The sequence below is a fragment of the Mus caroli genome, chromosome 8 (assembly GCF_900094665.2).
Source record: "Mus caroli chromosome 8, CAROLI_EIJ_v1.1, whole genome shotgun sequence".
NCBI lineage: Eukaryota > Metazoa > Chordata > Mammalia > Rodentia > Muridae > Mus > Mus caroli.
Genome location: NC_034577.1, coordinates 10,035,582 through 10,054,748, shown reverse-complemented (window position 1 = coordinate 10,054,748; position 19,167 = coordinate 10,035,582). Strand labels below are relative to the sequence as shown.

The 19,167-nt window shown below is 51.6% G+C and overlaps 1 protein-coding gene across 2 annotated transcripts in view; it reads left to right on the top strand.

Annotated features, from left to right (window-relative positions):
• The window catches only part of Rasa3 (RAS p21 protein activator 3), a 108,408-nt gene that overhangs the window by 86,058 nt on the left and 3,183 nt on the right, over positions 1 to 19,167 (top strand). For both annotated transcript variants that reach the window (XM_021170174.2, XM_029480822.1), the window contains exons 8-22: positions 788 to 864; positions 2,536 to 2,640; positions 3,864 to 4,020; positions 4,753 to 4,901; positions 5,870 to 5,984; positions 6,932 to 7,006; positions 7,648 to 7,771; positions 8,845 to 8,951; positions 10,346 to 10,423; positions 11,332 to 11,409; positions 12,639 to 12,712; positions 14,014 to 14,120; positions 14,841 to 14,923; positions 15,211 to 15,419; positions 16,357 to 16,460. In XM_021170174.2, coding sequence (XP_021025833.1) covers positions 788 to 864; positions 2,536 to 2,640; positions 3,864 to 4,020; positions 4,753 to 4,901; positions 5,870 to 5,984; positions 6,932 to 7,006; positions 7,648 to 7,771; positions 8,845 to 8,951; positions 10,346 to 10,423; positions 11,332 to 11,409; positions 12,639 to 12,712; positions 14,014 to 14,120; positions 14,841 to 14,923; positions 15,211 to 15,419; positions 16,357 to 16,460 — 1,642 coding nt within the window. The remainder of the gene's footprint in view (positions 1 to 787; positions 865 to 2,535; positions 2,641 to 3,863; positions 4,021 to 4,752; positions 4,902 to 5,869; positions 5,985 to 6,931; positions 7,007 to 7,647; positions 7,772 to 8,844; positions 8,952 to 10,345; positions 10,424 to 11,331; positions 11,410 to 12,638; positions 12,713 to 14,013; positions 14,121 to 14,840; positions 14,924 to 15,210; positions 15,420 to 16,356; positions 16,461 to 19,167) is intronic.

Here is a 19,167-nt window from a genome sequence, read left to right as displayed (position 1 = left end):
CCGAATTCCAGATCCGGCCCTAATTATTATTGTCATTACTAATTCTAGATAAGGTCTCTGTGTAAATCAGGCTGGCTTTGAACTCACTGTGTAGCTGAGGAGACTCTGAACTTATGATCCCCCTGCCTCCACCTTCTGGATGCTGTGGTCACGGGCCTCAGTCATCACGATGTGTTAATATGNTGCTAGGAATCGAGCTTTGTGCGTGGGGCAAACATGAGAGGTCATCAGGCCTCCTCTGCCTGTTATGCTCCAGGTGCTTGACAATCTGAACTGTCAGCTAGCTGTAAAGGGTGTTATATTTCCAACCTGTCCCAGAGTGTAAACTCGCCAGAACGTCTTGCTGAGGTTGGAAGACAGGTTGAACCACTACAGTGAACTGAGCACTGTTGTAGGACGGTGTGTGTGTGTGTGTGGGGGGGGGTTGCATTGTCCATGTTTTCTTGAGAGTATAAAGGAAACTCTTAAGAGCCTAGGTTACTGCCCTGTAGACCTAGCTTACTGCCGCGTGACATTAGGACAAGAAGCCTTGGGGCCTGCAGGGTCATGAACAGTTTAAAGATGGAAGAAGCTACCTCCACTCACAGGTTCCTGCCTTCTCCTGAGAAATCAGCCTCTGCCACAGCTCAGTATGGCCTTGGGGCAAGTTTCCAGTCTAGAAACTCTCAGCTCCGATTCTCAGGGGTGGGCAAGGAGTACGGTCCTTCCCNGATATGGGATGCCAGACTGTGTGCTCCCAGCTGCTTGGCCGAGGAGTCTGATGTCACTCGTTCCCATCTGACTGCAGGTGACCAGACCCTGCAGCTACAGCAAAAAGTCCCACTTTGACTTCGAGGAGGAGGACGTGGACAAACTTGAAATCCGGTGAGTGCCTTACAGAAAGTGATAGCATCCAAGCAGCGAAGGTCAGTCACTTAAACGGGTTCCAAACTACGGAGATAGCCCCAGCACATCACAGCAACAGCCGCCTGGGGGTCTCATCCCAGTGCTGGTTTTACACCCCCTGTACTTGCTACCTGCAAAGGTCTAGGATTAGTTTTAGAAACAGCCACGGGACAAGGCGGTCCTCTTCCTCCTCCTCCCTCTTCTCCTTCTCCTCCTCCTCCCCCTTCCTCTCCTCATTCTCCTCCTCCCTCTCTTCCTTCTCCTCCTCCTTCTCCCTCTCGTTCTCTTCCCTCTCCTCCCCCTCCCCCTTTCCCTCCTCCCCCTCCTTCCCCTCCTCCTCCGCACTGCCCTATGGGAAACTCTGCTGCCACCCAGCAGACTCAATCTTCCAGGCTGTTTTCTGAGGAGAGTCTCACATGAGTCCCTAAGGCTTTGGTTACCCCTGCAGAGCCATCTCCTCTGATGTTACTGATTGCTTTTGGGTCCTGTATGGGTCCTGTGTGGGTCTTCATGCCCTGTTGCTATAGAAACCAAGTCTTCTGCCAAGGTTGGTATGCACCACATCCTCCCCCTGCGGATTCCTAGATCCATCTAAGTTATTTGGGGGANCATGCTGGCCGTCATGTGATCAAGCTTGCCAGCAGGACCTTTCATCATAGGGGGTGGGTTCCAACATACATGTCTTCAGTGAAGCCAGCGGCCATGCAGGTGTGCTCTTTAAGACTGGCAAAGATGACTGAAGAACAGCTCGGTCTTCTACAACGTCCTTTTCCATAGCAGTGCCCTAGTAGCCAAGGCATGGTAGAACCTTATGAGACTTTCAGCTCTCTGGCTGTGAACCCTGCTGAGCCATTACTGGGAGTGGATACCATGCGCCCAACCAGCTGATATTCCGGTGCAGGTTTTCAACCCCTAATCTGAGAGAATAAGGAGAATTCTCTTGGGGAAAGAGGATCCCTGAGTGACCCATTCTCCCCAGAAGCAATGGACACTGCCATGGCTGCAGACTGTGTAGCTTGTGGTCCAGCTGCAGGCTCTCCAGAGGGTAGACCTTGATCATAGTTCACACCCTACAGTCTAGTGGTTGTTGGAGACAAAGGGAGGGTTCTTAAGTTTTCAAAGAAGGACTATCGGGTGTCTTAGGTATAGCATCTGCCCTGGCTTGCTATTTTGTCTTGTGGGCAACTGCTCAGGCCTGTGACATCTCTATTACTCTGTGTGCTGGGCCCACAGAAACATCTAGGGCAGAGCCAAGGCCTTAGCAAATATCTAATGCTTGCTTAGGGACCTTGGGTTACTGCTAGGTGAAAGGACCCAGGTCATAGCCAAGAATGGAACAGCTATTTGGCTCTGCCATTGGTAGTGACCCCCAGTAGTTCCCTCCTACAGACTGAGCTGGGGGGGATCCCCACTGGCTCCCAGACTCAGGTATCCTGTCTGCCCACTGCTAGTGCCTTGCACTGAGAATCAGAATCTCTGCTCCATACTGCATCCAGGTTCACCTGCTCTCAGTGAAAGCCTTCACAGGCACACTCTGAGAACAGGAGGCCTTCGCTGCCTGCCCGCCCCAGGAAGCAGGGTCCCTCCGCCCCTGCCCACCAGGTGACCCTGCTTGGGGAGAACTGAATGGCACTTGCTGATCTCTTTCAGAGTTGACCTCTGGAACGCCAGCAACCTGAAGTTTGGGGATGAGTTTCTCGGGGANCTGAGGCTCCCTCTCAAGATTCTGCGACACTCTAGCTCTTATGAAGCCTGGTAAGTGTGCAATCCAAGGTACAAGGCGGGGAGGGCAGGGTAGTTACGCAGAGGACCCCGNGCCACGCCAATCTTTGACCCTAACCGACCACTGCCTGCTCCTACTTTGCTTGGCTTGCTGACCAGCTTCTGCTCTTACAGTGGGTAACACTCAGAAGACAGAGCTGACCATACCGAAGGGAAGGGCATAAGAAGGGTTAAAAGCAAGTTTTAGAATTTGGAGCAGCTTTGGGCCTCTTCTGGGAGAGCGTGTCAGCCATCTAAGTGGATGCTTTGNTGGGGATGGTCTTCCTCACTGTCCAGGGTCCCTGCTCAGGGCCGGTTTGCAGGGTGTTGTGGGTCTTTCTAGCTCTTCAGACAAACTTCCTCTTGTCTTGGAGTCTGCCGAGGCTCTCATAAAGCTTGCTTTCTTCTACCTTCTCATGACTTTATTTTTGGTTCCTCCAGACACTCTGCGTCTTCACTGTATCCCATGTTTGTTTCTTTAAAGACGTGAAGCACGTGGGTCCCAGTGTCCTGTTGTCCAGTGTCTTGTTGTCCTGTGTCCCATGCCAAGTGTTACTCTGAGGGCACTAANGTAGACTCCTGTCCCAGGAAATTGACTTCTAATTCTACAAAGTTCCCTTGCGAGTTCCATGGCCAGGTTCTAGGACACAGGGCTCCACCTCAGCCAATGACAAGCTGCCTGGCCAGGAACACGTGGGTAAAGAGCGATGGCCAATGTGAGCCGACACAGAGACAGAGACAGAGAGAGAGAGAGAGACAGAGAGAGACAGAGGGGGGGAGGGAGAGAGGGGTGATCAGAATGTACTGTAGTGACAGACTACCAGCACAACCCAGGTTTCTCTTGTGAGAACCACACTTGTGTGAAAATGGTCCCCATTTGTTCTGAGCAACGCCATGGTATGGGAGCGCTAACCTCTGAGAATGCTGACTACAGAGCTCTTGGCCTCCCGGCCTTATCTTCTCCTAGCAGCTCCTCTCTTTCCCAGTCCCTCCCTCATCCCTCCTGCTTCAGTTTCCGCTCAGCCTGTATGTCTATGGTTCTTCTACAGGAAACACTCTGGTGGCCATGCCCCCATAATATCCTGGAGAATAGCCATGGAGCCTCGTCTTTCTGCCTGAGACCCACTAGTGACAGCAGAAGCTGTCTAGGGGCAGGGCACTGGGCTTCCCTGGGAGGACCCTGCCCTTACCTGCTGACCCATGTCCTTCCTTCCCAGGTACTTCCTCCAGCCCCGAGACAACGGCAATAAGAGCCTGAAGCCAGATGACTTGGGGTCTCTGAGGTTAAATGTCGTTTATACAGAAGACCACGTCTTCTCCTCTGAGTACTACAGCCCACTGCGTGACCTGTTACTGAAGTCTGCGGATGTGGAGGTGTGTGTCAGCCGTATTTACTGGCCCAAACTCCGCTCCACAGACCTACTCTGTATGCCACCTGTCAGGTTCTGCCTATTCGAAGCATACTGAGCTTTTGCCACCCTGTTTCCAGTGTCTGGGCATGCCTGTGCCCATTTTGCTGTGCATGTGACACTTAACCCTCTCAAGTTATAGCTGCAGGGGCCTGGCCTACTCAGGCTGTTCCAACTCTAGTGCCCTGCTGGATTGGGGATGTGGTGGGAGTGCGCTTGTGCCACACTTGCACTGGCAAGGGCACGCTAGAGCAGTGGTTCTCGACCTGTGGGTCGTGACCCCTTAAGGATCAAATGACCTTTTCACAGGGGTCACATAACAGATATCCTGTATATCAGATACTTACAGTTCGCAACAGTAGCAAAATTACAGTTAGACGGAGTAGCAACGAAAATAATTTTATGGTTGTGGGGAATCACCACAACTTGAGGACCTGTATCGAAGGCTTATAGTGTTAGAAAGGTTGAGAACTTCTGCACTAGGGGTGTTAACACAGATTTTCATGCAAAGAGCCATGGGTTATTTAGTAGATGGAAGGGGCGAGTCCCTCTGCAGGGTGGCCTCCCTGTGCTGTCATGCATGTGACCATAGAGTGAAGGTCTGGAGTCACCAGGTGCCAGCCTGTGGATGGGACCCAGCCTGCTGAGGGTGGGTACCACATCATGTGCTTACTGCTCATCCTGCCCCTCTGCCCAGCCTGTCTCAGCCTCAGCAGCTCACATCCTGGGTGAGGTGTGCAGAGACAAGCAAGAGGCAGCCATCCCGCTGGTACGGCTCCTGCTGCACTATGGCAGGGTAGTGCCCTTCATCAGTGCCATCGCTAGCGCAGAGGTGAAGAGGACCCAGTGAGTTCGCCCTGCTGCCCCACCCCTTCATGCCCCTCCCCCTCGGACCCCTCCCACCTCCTGCTCCTCTCACCTCTTGCCCCTTCCACCTCATGCTCATCCCATGTCCCTCCCACTCCATGCTCCTCTCACCCCATGTTCCTCCTACCCCATGCCCCTTCTACCTCATGCTCCTCTCACCTCATGTCCCCTTCCACCTCCTGCTCCTCCCATCTCCTGCTCCTCCTACCTCATGCCCCTCCCACCTCATGCCCCACCCACCTCATGCTCCTCCTACCCCCATGCTGCTTTCCCTGTACCCCAGCCTCATACAGAGATCCACTCCCATTCTTTGTACCTTCCACTTGACTCAGCTGCCCCCACCTGTCTATATCCTGGATGGGAAGCTGGGCCCCTGGGTACCCAGTGGTTAGACTGGAAAGTAGCCGTCCTAAACTGCATCTGTGCACAGCATTGGTAGGAAGTGAGGGTGTCAGGCTCTTCAGGAGCCAAACAGGTCTCTGACCCTCTTTAACAGATTCCCTTATTGGTTCTCTCGGAAGGTAGCATTTCTGGAAAGATCCAGAAAGGGTGGGGAGGGGGTGGACTGGTCCCAGGCTTCAAGGACCAGTTCTGTCAACCCTGGTGAGCTCCAAGTTTTCCTGGAGATCCCCACTACTGGGTCAAAAAGGTTGAGCCTGTTCTTCCCCCTGCCCCCCGGAATAGCAAGGTTTATCCTAAGATGCCCTTGATAAGGAAGGAACCAGAGTGAAGGGGTTGCGCTGATCAGCAGCCAGTGATGACCTGGCTTTGCAGCCTGGGGCTTTTGCTGGTCCATCCAGCTCTGCACATCAATAGCAGAAGAACTGTTGAGATAGAGCCCCAGGCCTGCCAGCCAGCATCCATGACCCACTCAGTGGCCCCACTCAGGAGACTTTGCTCCCTTCGTGCTGTGACAAGGCAGATAACACCCCATTGCTGTCTTCCAGGGATCCCAATACCATCTTCCGAGGAAACTCACTGACATCCAAGTGCATAGACGAGACGATGAAGCTGGCGGGCATGCACTATCTCCATGTGACCCTGAAGCCCACCATTGAGGAGGTGAGATAGCCCTGGTCACTTCAGCATGGTGATCAGGGCTTCTATATGAGACAGAGCTACCCACGGGGATCACGTTAGCTCTCATAGAGGACATGCTGTATGTATCCCAGAATCCTCTCTGCCTTCGAATGGATTTATGGATGTAGATGATGTAGATATGAATAGATTGATGGAAGGATGGATATAGATGATTGATAGATGATAGATAATATATAGATGAATAGATAGAGATGATAGATAGGTAATGTAGAGATAGATAAATAGAGATGATTGATATGTAATAGATAATATATAGATAATAGATAGGTATAGATGATAGATGGATAGATAGATAATATAGAGACAGGTAGATATGGATGATTGATAGATGATAGATAATGGATAGATAATAGATGATAGATAATATAGAGATAGTTATAGATGGTTGATAGATGATGATAGGATAGATATAGATGATGGATAGACACATAGAGATGATTGATAGATCATATATAGATGGGTAGACATAGTGTCTTTCATGTCCAAACTCCCTTCTCATAACTCCACCCCTCACATGACTTTTGTTGGATGCCTTTCCAGTAAGGTGGGTTGTGAAAAGCGGGTTCTTTACTTTGTGTGCAAATGTAAACTAGAACAGTGATTCACCTATGAGCAGAACCCTTGCAGCACTCGAGAGGAGCAATGTCCTTAAACCTCTGAAGCATCTCTTCACCAGTAAACCCTGTGGGTGGGACCTCACGGGACTCTGGGATCACATGGGGGCTCTGTGGGGTCAAGGATGGTCCTTAAGGCAGCTGCAGCCCAGCCCAAGTCTAGCGATACTTCCCCATGCCTGTAGCTGTCCAGCAACCATTGTGGAAGCTGCCTCCAGGAGGGCCAGCTTCCCCGGGAAGCCATCCTCGGCTCCATCTGCCCGCCTCGTGCAGCACCTCTTAACGCTCTTCCAGATCTGCCAGAGCCACAAGTCCTGTGAGATCGACCCTGTGAAACTGAAAGACGGCGAAAACCTCGAGAACAACATGGTAAGGCACCTGCTTTGTTCTGGGACACTTCCCAAGGCCGGTCACCCGATGGGGGTTCTGCTCATGGCTGTGTGGACACTGTTTGAAGATCCCAGTCAGGGTGGGGATATCTGGGCCCTAAACCGCTTACCCGACCCTTGGCTGTGAGTCCAGTGTTGAGCTCACAGAACCGTTGTCATCGGATGCCCTGTTCCTACCTGTCCTCCACTGCCTCTCTCACTTGCCTCTTAGAAGTTCTTACAGCTCCCACTGTCTCCTGAGGGCCCAGACCCACCCCACCCCATGAACTCCGCCATGTCTCAGCTCGGGACAAGCAAGCATCTTCATGTGAAGTGTGTCAGACTGCCTGAGGGACTGTCATGTGTTAATGTCCTCTTAGGAGTTCTTACAGACCAGACTTTACTGGGTTCATGCTTTCAAACAGAAGTGCAGGTTCCTTGGGTCCTAGTGAAGTTCAGTCTACATTCACTGACACTGGGCAAGAGAACCCAGGGGATGGGTCACTCTACTTACCTGATGTGGATCTTTCACAGAGAGGGTGTTTGCAAGCATCATGGAGGGCTGGGCTCCACTATCCCGAGGCATGGCCAAGGCTGTCTCGGCCTTGGGGAGACATGGGGTCTAACTGTCCCATCTTGCAGGAGAGCCTGAGACAGTATGTGGATCGCATCTTCACTGTCATCACCAAGTCCGGGGTGAGCTGCCCCACCGTCATGTGTGACATCTTTTTCTCTCTGCGGGAGGCGGCTGCCAAGCGCTTCCAAGGTGAGCCAGCCTGGCCGAGCTAAGGGATGGGCTGAGCTAGGGAATGAGCTCAGCCACGCCCACCCTCTTGGCTCAGAATCCCCCAGTGTAAACATGGCCTCCCAGAACTAACTGCCTTTGTATGTTTTCTCGATGGGGTCATGAATTCTGAGTTACTGCCTTGCTAAGAAGACCAACCCCTTGGGGGCCTTTCCCTTACCAAGAACTTCAAGTGTCAGGGATCTGGGAAGAGGTTTCCTGGGGACCCTCTTCTTCAACCTGTTCCTCATGCTGGCTCCTGGAGAAGCCGAGATGCCCTCCCCACAGCCCACCTTAAACTGAATGCCTTACCTCCCCCAATACCCTATCCTCATGGTAGCCTCCCTCCACACCAGGATATTCCTCAGAGTCCTTGGCCTGTCCTGTACAGACCAGACTAGACCTCTCAGGCTGCCCCTGCTACCTCCAACCCCATACCCCAGTATCTTTCCTATCCTAACCCCTGCCCCACCTACACCTCTCTAGGCCCCACACCTACCACTCTGAGCAAACAGCCCCCATGACTACGCCACACAGGCCGGAGCTAGGTGTCTCAGGCCAGAGCACCTTGCTCCCAGGTTCAGCCTCTNGGAGACAGGAATCTTCAGATGTCCTGCAGACCCCAAAGCTCTGAGATCGCAGGACTCTGAAGGCTGGGGGTTGGGGGGAGGAATTTCCAAAACAAAAAAGTTATCATTTCCATATGGGAGCAGACCTCCCAGCAATGATCTTCAGGAGGCCTTGGTGAGTGAGGTTACACCTATGACTTTCAGCTGCCTGACTGTGTCCTCTTGTGACATAATGAGATTACCAGATCGGGAGACAGAGAAATGGGCAAAGAGATAGACAAAGATACAGAGACAGAAGGGTGACCGAACACAGAGATGTATGGACTGAGGAGAGAGATCAGAAGATATAGAAGAGATACAGAAACAGGAAGAGAGACAGAGATAGAGTCTCAGCCAAGTCTATGGGGCCCTTGAGAATTGCCAAGCAAGATGTAACCCATATGCCATGCTTCTGTTCCTACTGAAACTGTCCCCTGTCTGCTTCAGATGACTTGGATGTGAGGTACACCGCTGTGAGCAGCTTCATCTTCCTCAGGTTCTTCGCCCCTGCCATCCTGTCCCCAAACCTTTTCCAGCTGACACCCCACCACACGGTAAGTGAGTCGTCCTGTAAGCCAGCCAGCCAGTCCTTGTCAGCTAGGCAGCCCACCTCAGCCAGCCAGTCCTTCTTAAGTAGCAAGTTCCCCTCCGCCAACTGGTCCTCCCTCAGCAGCTGTGCTTCTGTGAGTGGGAGAGAGGGTGGGCTGGGCTTCACTCTGATGGAAGAATCAACACTACTTTATCTTATTGTGCATTTCTGTACGTGTAGGTATATCTTGGTGGAGGGATGCACAGTCAAGCTCGGATCTCTTTCTTCATGCCCCAGCTGTTTTGTTTTTGAGGCACAGTCCCTCACTGGGATCTGGAGCTCGCCAGTTAGGCTCGACCAACTAGCCAGTGAGCTGCAGGGTCCTGTCTGTCTCCACCCCTTCAATACAAGTGCACACTACTGTGTTCCACTTCTCACATGGGCCCTGGGGATCAAACTCATGCTTGTATGACAACACTTTACCAACTAGATGTCTCTCCAACCTCCATTTAATACTATTTTATATAGTAATTCATATCTGTCCAGGGTCTTAACTGATGCTCTCTATTAGTGTCCCCCGCACCCCCATCTACTTAGGGTGCACATGCCATAGCTAAGCCCTGTCTGGGCAGGGCATAGATTTCTAATGGGGCAACAGATAAATGCCTGACAGAGGCAAGATGTAGGAGAATAGCCCCCTGCTAGGGCATCACAACAAGACCTGCTGGAGCTTTCTTTGGTTTAAGTTAAACCCTCTGTCTTAGTTAGTGTTCCATTGCTATGAAGGCACACCATGACCAAGGCAGCTCTCATAAAGGAAACATTTAATTGACTTTGGCTAACAGTTTCAGAGGTCCAGTCCGTTATCATCACAGTGGGAAGCATGAAGCATGACATGGTGCTGGAGAAGGAGCTGAGACAGCCGGGACAAGACTGTCTTCCTTAGGCAGCCAGGAGGAGGGTCTCTTCAGCACTGGCTGGGGCTTGAGCATAGGACCTCAAAGCCCACCCCAACACACACAGTGACACACTTCCTCCAACAAGGCCACTCCTAATAGTGCCACTCCCTGGGCCAAGTGTATTCAAACCACCACACCCTCCAAGCCATAGCAAAGCTGCAGACATCCCTAGCAAGGTTTGTGGGTCCCCAGCTAGGGCTATAGTGATCTGCAGGACTGCTCTAATTTGAGAGAGCCCTCGTCATATCAGGCAGAGATTCTCAGCTAGCAATACTAGGAAGCTGGGGTCTTGATGAATCAGGCCCCAGGCAGCACTGATCTTCTCGAATCTTTACTGGTGCATATATTCCACACCATGGTAGGTTTTAGACAGTGCCATTCAGTGTATTACCTTATTCTGGGATTAACAGTTGCTCTTCTACAGAACAAAACCCACATCTCTCTCGTCCTGTCTCTTCAGGACCCACAGACTTCTAGAACCCTGACACTTATCTCAAAGACGATCCAGACCCTCGGCAGCTTGTCCAAGTCCAAGTCTGTAAGCCTACACTCATCACACTCTCTTTATGACTGCTGGAGGGTTTGGGTTTGGGGGTTTTCCCTCTCTGTAGAAGCCATAAATGAAATGTTTTGCGTACAGGGGAGGGTATGTTTATCACAGTTAAGAGGATAGCGAAGATAATTAAAACCTGTGTCTCCATCTCTCCGTTGCAAAAATAAATGGTCCAGCATGTCCTGCTGCCAGGACAGAGAGCCTTTAGCCATGTGACTGCGCTTACCAGTCATTGTGGGGAGGCTCACTGACCATGGTGATCGGATCAGGCTCATCCCACTCTTTAAACGGACAAGGTAGCTGAGCCGCCTCAGCTTTGTCCCAGGACCTTTAGCCATAGTAGGCCAGGCATATGATATTGACCTTGCTGTCCTGGGATGTTGGGGCTGAAGACATAGACCCAGGAAGGGTCTGCAGCTGCCCTTCATCCATATGCAGCCTTTGTATCTCGAACAGCAGCAGATGCCCTCTGGCCCCTTTGGTCATAAGCCTCCATTCCCCTTCATCTTGTGCCCCAGACGAGGTTGGTGCTGAGGTCTCTGGTCTGCCCTGAACTCCCATTCTTCTAGACTTACCTTAGCTTTGATCCATGCCCACCAGGCTTTGTGACCACATCTGTAGCTATTTGTAGCCAGCCCATTAACCCAGTTCCCAGGTGTCAATGGGTGTGTAAAGATGTGCTTTGTGCCAGAGGCTTCAACGTAGACTCCCTAGCAATCTCTGTGGCTGGTGTTTTAGCTTCCCTGCTGTATGTTGAAGCCTCTAGGTGGGGCTGCATGCGTTCACCCATGTGATCTGGAATTGCCACACCTGTCACTGTTACAGCTTTCAGATGATCTGGGCCATGAGCATCGGTGCTGGTGGCTCTCAGCAGTTCACCCGTTTCCTTTTAGGCCAGTTTTAAGGAGTCGTACATGGCGACATTCTATGAGTTCTTCAACGAGCAGAAGTATGCAGACGCTGTAAAGAACGTAAGTGTCACCCGCTTGAAGGCACAGAGAGTCTCCCACACCCTCTCCATGGTCATTCCCACTACCTGTCTGCCCACTTTAACTGAGGCTGGTACGCCAGCCCTAAAAGTCACCATTGACTCTCTTCAGAGTCTAATACGGAGGCTCACCCTCAGTTTTTTGCACCAAAGGCCTTCTATTATTAAGTTACTTTCTGTTGCCATGATAAAAATTAACCGCAACCATCTTGGGGTGGGGGTGGGGTTATTTGGCTGACACTTCTACATCACTGTCTGTCACTGAGGGGAGTCGGGCCGAGAGAATCCATAGGGGAATGCTATTGGCTAGCTCATTTTTCATAGCTTGCTCCGCTTGCTTTCTTACACCACCCGAAACCACCTGCCCGGGTTGGCATCGCCCACTGTGAGCTGTCCCCTCCCACGTCAGTCATAGTCAGGAAAGTGTCCTAGAGACACGCCTACTGGTGAGTCTGATGGAGGCAGTGTCTCAACTGGGGATCTCCCCTTCCCAGATGTGTCCAGGTTTGTGTCAGGCTGACCAAAACTGTCCAGCACAGGTCTCACGTTGCCTGTGTGCTTAATGCCCATGTGTGCTGCCCGAGCCCCAATGCAGTAAAAAAGACACTTCAGGACCCTGGGCTTTGCTGCCCGAGCCTCGACACAGTAGAGAGAGACCCTTCGGGACCCTGGGCTTGTCTTTTGCTCTGCCGGTCAGAAGCAGCTTATACAACTTCTCTCTTGGAAGTCATAAAAGTCCCGGACAGGGAAAGGGTAGAAGCTTAGGGTGGCCTTCAACTGATGGAGGGAATCCAAGGAATAGAACGGTCACACACCAAAGCTGGGGACCTCAGCCAGGCCAGGCGGAGCTAGTGGGGTTCCAGATGGGCTAACACCTCCCTCCCATCAGGACCTCAGGATGTACCAATAGAACCTGCCTTAGGCCCACGAAGCTCTAGTAGCCTCCTCCCTAGCACACATGTGGCTCCTGGTGACAGTCCCAACAAGGTCACAGCAGATGGACAAGACCTGGAGGGGTGGACTGGGCTAATATACTGGAGACAAGAGCAACACCCCCCACCCTCACCCCCCGCCCCAACTCTCCTAGGACTCACATCCCCAGATCTCTCCACTGGGTTCAGGGGCAGTCTATGCATCCCAGCTAGGGCTCCGCAGCAACAGACACTGCCCACACGTGTCCTCTTCTAATGATCTGATCTCCTCCTACCTCAGTTCCTGGATTTGATCTCATCCTCGGGAAGAAGGGACCCCAAGAGCATAGAGCAGCCTATCCTGCTTAAAGAAGGGTAAGGAGTTGACAGTTGAGATCGTTGTATACTTGACTTCCTTCTCCACGCACCCCCCCCCCGTCCCTTCCACCCCACAGTCCTGCCTGAGGGGCCTGGGGATTGCATCCTGCCCTTGTTTGCATCAACTTTGACAGACATGCCTGCTTCCCATGAGCCCTGCCCCACACCCCAGATCCCAGCCCCTAGTTGAGACTGTTTGGCTAGGTCCACGTCCCCTTGTGTCTCTTTGGTTCAAGCTTAGGCTATCTGTAGGTAACCATTAAGCTGTCCTACCTGCATCTGTTCCTTTTTAATCACCTTCTACTTTAATCAGGTATTCAACAATACATTCATGACACCATGTGATATGCATTTCATTCACAACCTCAAAGCACCAGGTTTGTCTCATAGTACTTAGCACAGTGTGGAAATGGCTTACAAACCTTATGCTGGCGGTAACAAACTTGCAGGGTAACTGGCGGTTGCGGGAGAGGTGCGCCCTCTCCAGCTCTGCCAACACACTGTCAGGCTGAGGTCTTAGACTTTTACCCAAGACGAAAGCACTGCCTGTTCCTCTTGAGGGTCACATCCTCAGGCCGAATGCTGCCCTACACGGTTAGCTGCAGCATCATCTACATCCGTGTGCAGTGGTAACTGTACCGTGCCGTGATTAGAGAGATTCACTCCCACCTCTGCCACGGCACTCCTCTGTCTGCCAACACAGAGCTGTGAGGTCAGCTCTGCCCATTTCAGCATGTTCACTGGGTTAAGTCAGTCCTGCTCAGGTGAGGCCAGAGGGCCTGATTGCAGCCTCAGCTGATCTCTAACCACCAGGAATGAAGACTGCCTCTTCCACCTCATAGGGAAAATGGGTGGCCTTAGAAAAAGTCACCGCTGCAGGTGGTGCTTGGGTCAAAAAACTGAGCATGAAGATTTATGTGAATCCATTACCAAGGAATCCGCAGGTTCTTCTCTGTACAGCCGCCTAGGGCCACACACACCCGTTCCTCTATCCAGTAAAGTCCAACATTCCAAATGATGCAGTGTTCACAAATTCTACACAAACCCCTTATGTTTATGGGTTGAAGAAAGTTGTGTTTTCTAAGAAAGTACTAGTACAAGGTAAAGCTGCTCAAAAAAACCCAGAGCGTGAGCCCTTCATCATCCGTCTTAGCACTAGGAAGTAAAGTGACAGGGTTCTAGTACCACTGCCCACCTGTGGCTTGTGAGGACAGAGGATTGTTTTGACCGTGCATCTGGAGGTAGCGCGGGCCCTGACCTGAGAACACTCAGTAAGTGCCATGTGCCCCTTGTGTCAGGTTCATGATCAAGCGGGCCCAGGGAAGGAAACGGTTTGGAATGAAGAATTTCAAGAAGAGGTGGTTTCGCCTGACGAACCACGAGTTCACCTACCAGAAAAGCAAAGGTAAAGAGGTTTTCCATTCCCTCCCTCAGGGCCCAGTAAGGCTGGGAGGCTCTGCCAGTTAACAGTGCAGGCCGACTGTCACAGGAGCCTGGGTAGCAGAGGAGACCTAAGAGAGACTCAGCCTCAGGCCTCTGCTCTGCCCCCTCCCCATAGAACCAGAGGGTACAGAGCTGACGTGGTACCACAGACCCTCCGCCCCTTTTATCTCCTCAATTGTAGCTTCACAGCCCCAGGCACCCTTCTTGAGTCTATCTTGCTCCTTCAGAGCCCCAGAGTGGTGATTCAATAAAGAAAAGAAGGGAAGACCTAGGGGAGATGCTACTTAGCCTGGCCTCTTTGTACCTTATCATGCTAGAACAACAGAGTCCCAGGTTTCAGTGACAGGGAGAGTGCTGAATGGCTCTGCCGTGCCCTAGGTCTAAACTGGATGGTGTGCCACAGTGCTGGAGATGGTGTGGGCCATGTTCCTGTGGGCCCGAGTGAGTGAGACACTGTCACCAGTTAAATATTAATGTTAAATAGTCCCAGGGTTCCAAGGTCCTGCCTTTGTGTATGTGCTGTGCTCTGAGAGCCCAATGCCTACCCCAGCCCCGCATCCAAGATCTTCCTATCTTCCCAGCCTTTGAGAAGGACAGTCACCGCTGGGCCTTGGGGAGCCTCACACCTGGGGTGTGCATCTGAGTACATCTGAGCCCGGCTCTCACACCTTCTTTGCTGTAGGTGATCAGCCACTCTGCAACATCCCCATCGAGAACATCTTGGCTGTGGAGAGGCTAGAGGAGGAGTCCTTCCGAATGAAAAACGTGAGTGATGGCCCCTTCCAACCTGACAGGTGGTTCCTCCTCCTCCTCCTCCTCCTCCTCCTCCTCTTCTTCTTCTTCCTCTTCCTCCTCCTCCTCCTCCTCCTCCTATTGGAGATGTACCCTCCCCCGCCACCCTGCATATCCAGGCCCTGGGGACTCTGTCACCTGAGCACTCATACACCCCACCTCCTTCTCTATCTGACCCAGTGGTAGAACCTACCAGAAGCTAGGCAAACGGCTTGGCACCGGCTGGACTAATAGCCCCTGACCCTATACTGTGTGCCCAGATGTTCCAGGTCATCCAGCCAGAGCGTGCCCTGTACATCCAGGCCAACAACTGTGTGGAGGCCAAGGACTGGATCGACATCCTCACCAAAGTGAGCCAGTGCAACCAGAAGCGGCTCACCGTCTTCCACCCGTCGGCCTACCTGAACGGCCACTGGCTCTGCTGCAGGGCCTCCTCAGACACGGCTGCTGGCTGCACTCCCTGCACTGGGTAGGTCCATGGCTCCACAACCCTGTTTATACATAAAGGCCCAGCTGTTGGCTTTTGCACTGCATCAGGCGAGTCAGGTTAGGTACTAAGATGCAACAAACACCTACTCAGAAACCACGGGCACAGAGCTGTTCTGCAGGGAGCCCTTGGTGTGGTCCTCCAAAAGGCTCTGCCTAGGCTGGTGGGAGCTACAAGCCTTCAAGGTTACTAAGTCCTGCCTGGGGCAGAGATGTCTTCAGGAGTGGTAGGCTTGTGTGGAGGGTCTGAAGATGGGGCAGGGTTCTCTGTCTCTTCTGCCAAGAACATGAATGGCTTGTGCATCCCTGAGAACATGCTCAGCTCACAGATGCCTCAGCCTGGTTCCTCTGCTTGGACCACAGCATATATCCCCTTCTTGGAAACTGGGGCAGGCATTGCCTTCCTGGCCCTGTAGGTAGCCTCTGCCATGAAGATTGGTAGTGCCCCTTGTTTGACTCTTACATGGCTTGTGCACATAGAAGAGGCACTGTCAGCCTCATGTGACAAGCCTGAAGTGGAGGACTACTCAGGGTCACCTACCCTCAGGCTGTCATTTAACCCTCCCAGAGCCTTGGCATCATTATATCCAGCTTCATTAGTATAGAGCCCAGGTCCCAGGAGGGCCTCTTCTTAGAATCTCAGATCTGTGTGTGTGGCCCTGTATTCCCAGAACCCTCCAGGGAAGGGATCAAGGGTTCCCTCCATCTTTAGGCTGTGACAGGAGCCAGAGCCTCACTCATAACCTTCAAGGATGAGAGGACTCATAGACTCATTGTGAGGCTATTCTGGGTCATTCCTACCCCATGTGTCCCCAAAAGACCCTTTCCCATATCACTAATGAGTTCAAAGCCCCCCCACCCCACATAAAACCAGTGTTTAAGAAAACATTCACCATTTTTTCTCTGCTGTCTTTGGACAGTGGGCTCCCGGCCAACATCCAGCTGGACATTGATGGGGACCGTGAAACAGAGCGCATCTACTCTCTCTTTAACCTGTACATGGGCAAGCTGGAAAAGATGCAGGGTGAGGATGGGCCCCACTGTGGGGAGTNGGAAGTGGGGGTGTCAGTCACCACAGCAGTGTCCCTCGGGAGCCTCTGGGGTTCCTTGGTCCCTGTGGGNGTCTGTTAAGCCACTTAAGGACCCGGGAGCTTGGCACGGNTTTAGGAGCAGTTGGTACGAGAATAGTCNGGCTGTGGGACATTATAACATTTTCAGATAGAANTTAACATGCAAACTGTGAACTTCCAAATTCTTTAGCCTTTCTCAATGGCATCTACACAACCAAAAGATTTCATTCTCTTGTGCTCTCCAGAGAGGGGTGTGTGTGTGTGTGTGTGTACGCACATGTGTTACATATGTGTGCACACATGTGGATACACACACAACTGTGTGGGCACATGTGAATANGCNACATGCCTAGCAGCTTGTGATACAGGCATACTGCATGTTGTTTCAAGTATCTGTTACTTTCCCACCCTTTAGATTTAATTTCTTTATAGAATTAAAGCAAACAATGTAGGCAGGATGAATTGGATGTCACCTGAGCAGAGTTTGAGGTCTGTACCTCAGAGAGGCACAGGTGCAGAACCCACCAAAGAAAGTGAACCAGTCACCCACCCCAGAGTCTCCCATCTGTCCTTAGGGATTATGTGATGGGCCCCGTGCACCACTGAAACTGTCCAGTAAAGCCAAGAAGTGGGCCTGCCAAGGTCCTTCTCTTTCTCCTGCTCTGGCCCAGGAGCACTGGTACACGGGATGTGGGTGGATCTCCACGGACCTCATGCCAGTGCCCACACGGGAGCCCAGCCACATCTGCTCTCCCGGCACCACCCCATGTCGACTAGCCTTGGGGATACACAGACAGTGTAGCAGACACGTGCACACATCTGCACAGACAGCACAGGGCACCTGCACGTGCCCAGCCTTGCCTGGGTTCTTGAACACAGCATGGACTCACATTCCTTCATATACATACCTGTCACATCTTCATGCCCAGCAAACCTGGCATTCACAGTACCTACTGTGANGATGTGTGCGGCCATGGCCTAAGGCCGCTCAGTGACTCAGTAAACATAGCCAGCTGTGGGCAGCTCCAACAACAGTAACTGAAGCAGGGTAAGAGCCTTGGAGAGGATGGGGCCTCTGCAGAGGTCTCGNTGGATACTGAGGGTGATTACGCCTGTGTGTAGGTGCCTTCCTGATACTTCTAGAGTTGCTGCATAGCCTGGGGCTCCCCTGCACTGTGGAGCTCCATTCCTGTCCCAGGGTCCCCATCCTCCCTCAACCTGGAAAGCCTGCCCTCCTCAGCCTGGCTGGTGCCTGCTCTCCCTGTGCATTTTCCCCCAGCCTCTGCTGCTCAGCAGCCTGAGCTTTGCCTCCATCACTGCAAGTACAGCTGCCTCACAACTGTTTGCTATATGCTGTGACTGTCTTTGAACATAAGATGTTTTATCTGCACCAGAGCCCAGTGCAGAGGAGATGCCAACAGCTGTTGGTTGGTTGGTTGGTTGATTTGTTTGTTTGGTTGGTTGGTTGGTTGGGTGGGTGGGTTGGTTGGTTGGTTGATTTGTTTGTTTTTTGGGTTGCTTAGTTGGTTTGGTTGGTTGACTGGTTAGTTTGGCTGGCTGGTTGGTTGGGTTGGGTTTGTTGTTGGTTTGGTTGATTTGGTTCGGTTGGTTGTTGGGTTGTTGGGCTTGGTTGGTTGGATTGATTGATTGATTGATTGATTGACTGGGTTGGTTGGTTGATTTGTTTGTTTGTTTGGGTTGGTTGGTTGGTTGATCTGTCTGGTTGGTTGGGTTGCTTAGTTGGTTTGGTTGGTGAGTTTGGTTGGTTGGGTTGGTAGGTTGGTTGGTTGATTGGATGGAATCATAGATAGACAGATGGGCAGATGTACAGATAGATGGATAAATGAACAGATGAAAGGACAAATTGATGGGTAGATAGATGGACAAATGAGTAAATAGCTGATAGATGGACGTACAGGTAGCTAGACATATGGATAAATGAATAATGCTGATGGTCAGTGGAATAGGCAGATATCTGTTTATAAACAAGCAAACAGGTAGGCATGTGGATTGACCGGAAAGTGGATGGATGGAAAAATAGAAGAGAACTGCTCTCATATTCTCCTTCTTCTTGACTGTAAGGGATTGGCCTAACAGTAAGGGCTCATCTAGTGCTGTGGCTGAAACCTTGGCTCTCACTTCATCTAGCACCACGCCCTGTGAAGGTCAGAGGCTGTGAAGCTTACAGGCTTCTGCCTCACGACTTAGTGCTGTCCTGGTGCTGTCATTGTATTGGTAGACAATTTGTTTTTGTTTTATTTAATCAAAAACCTCCTCCCAGTTCCTCCCCACCCATCCAGTTCCACTCCTTTTTTTCCTTTTTTCTTTCTCTCTTTCTCTTTAGAAAACAAACTGTAGGTAGGTAAATAAATAAATAAATAAATACAGGATTAAAAAAGAAAAAGCACAAAAAGTGTATGCATGCATGCACACATACACACATACCCATCAGACCCAGGGATTGATTGGGGTGACTTCTGTACCTGGTACCAGAATCTCATACAGAACATCAAAGGTGAATCTTTCCAAGTGTCACTTCATTCCACTTGGGTCAGCAACAGAGACCAGAGCAGACACTGACTGTATGTCTCATAGTCTTCCTGCATACAGCGGTCAGCCAGGCTCTCTGAGACTTGCTCTCATCATGTCTCCAAATGTCAC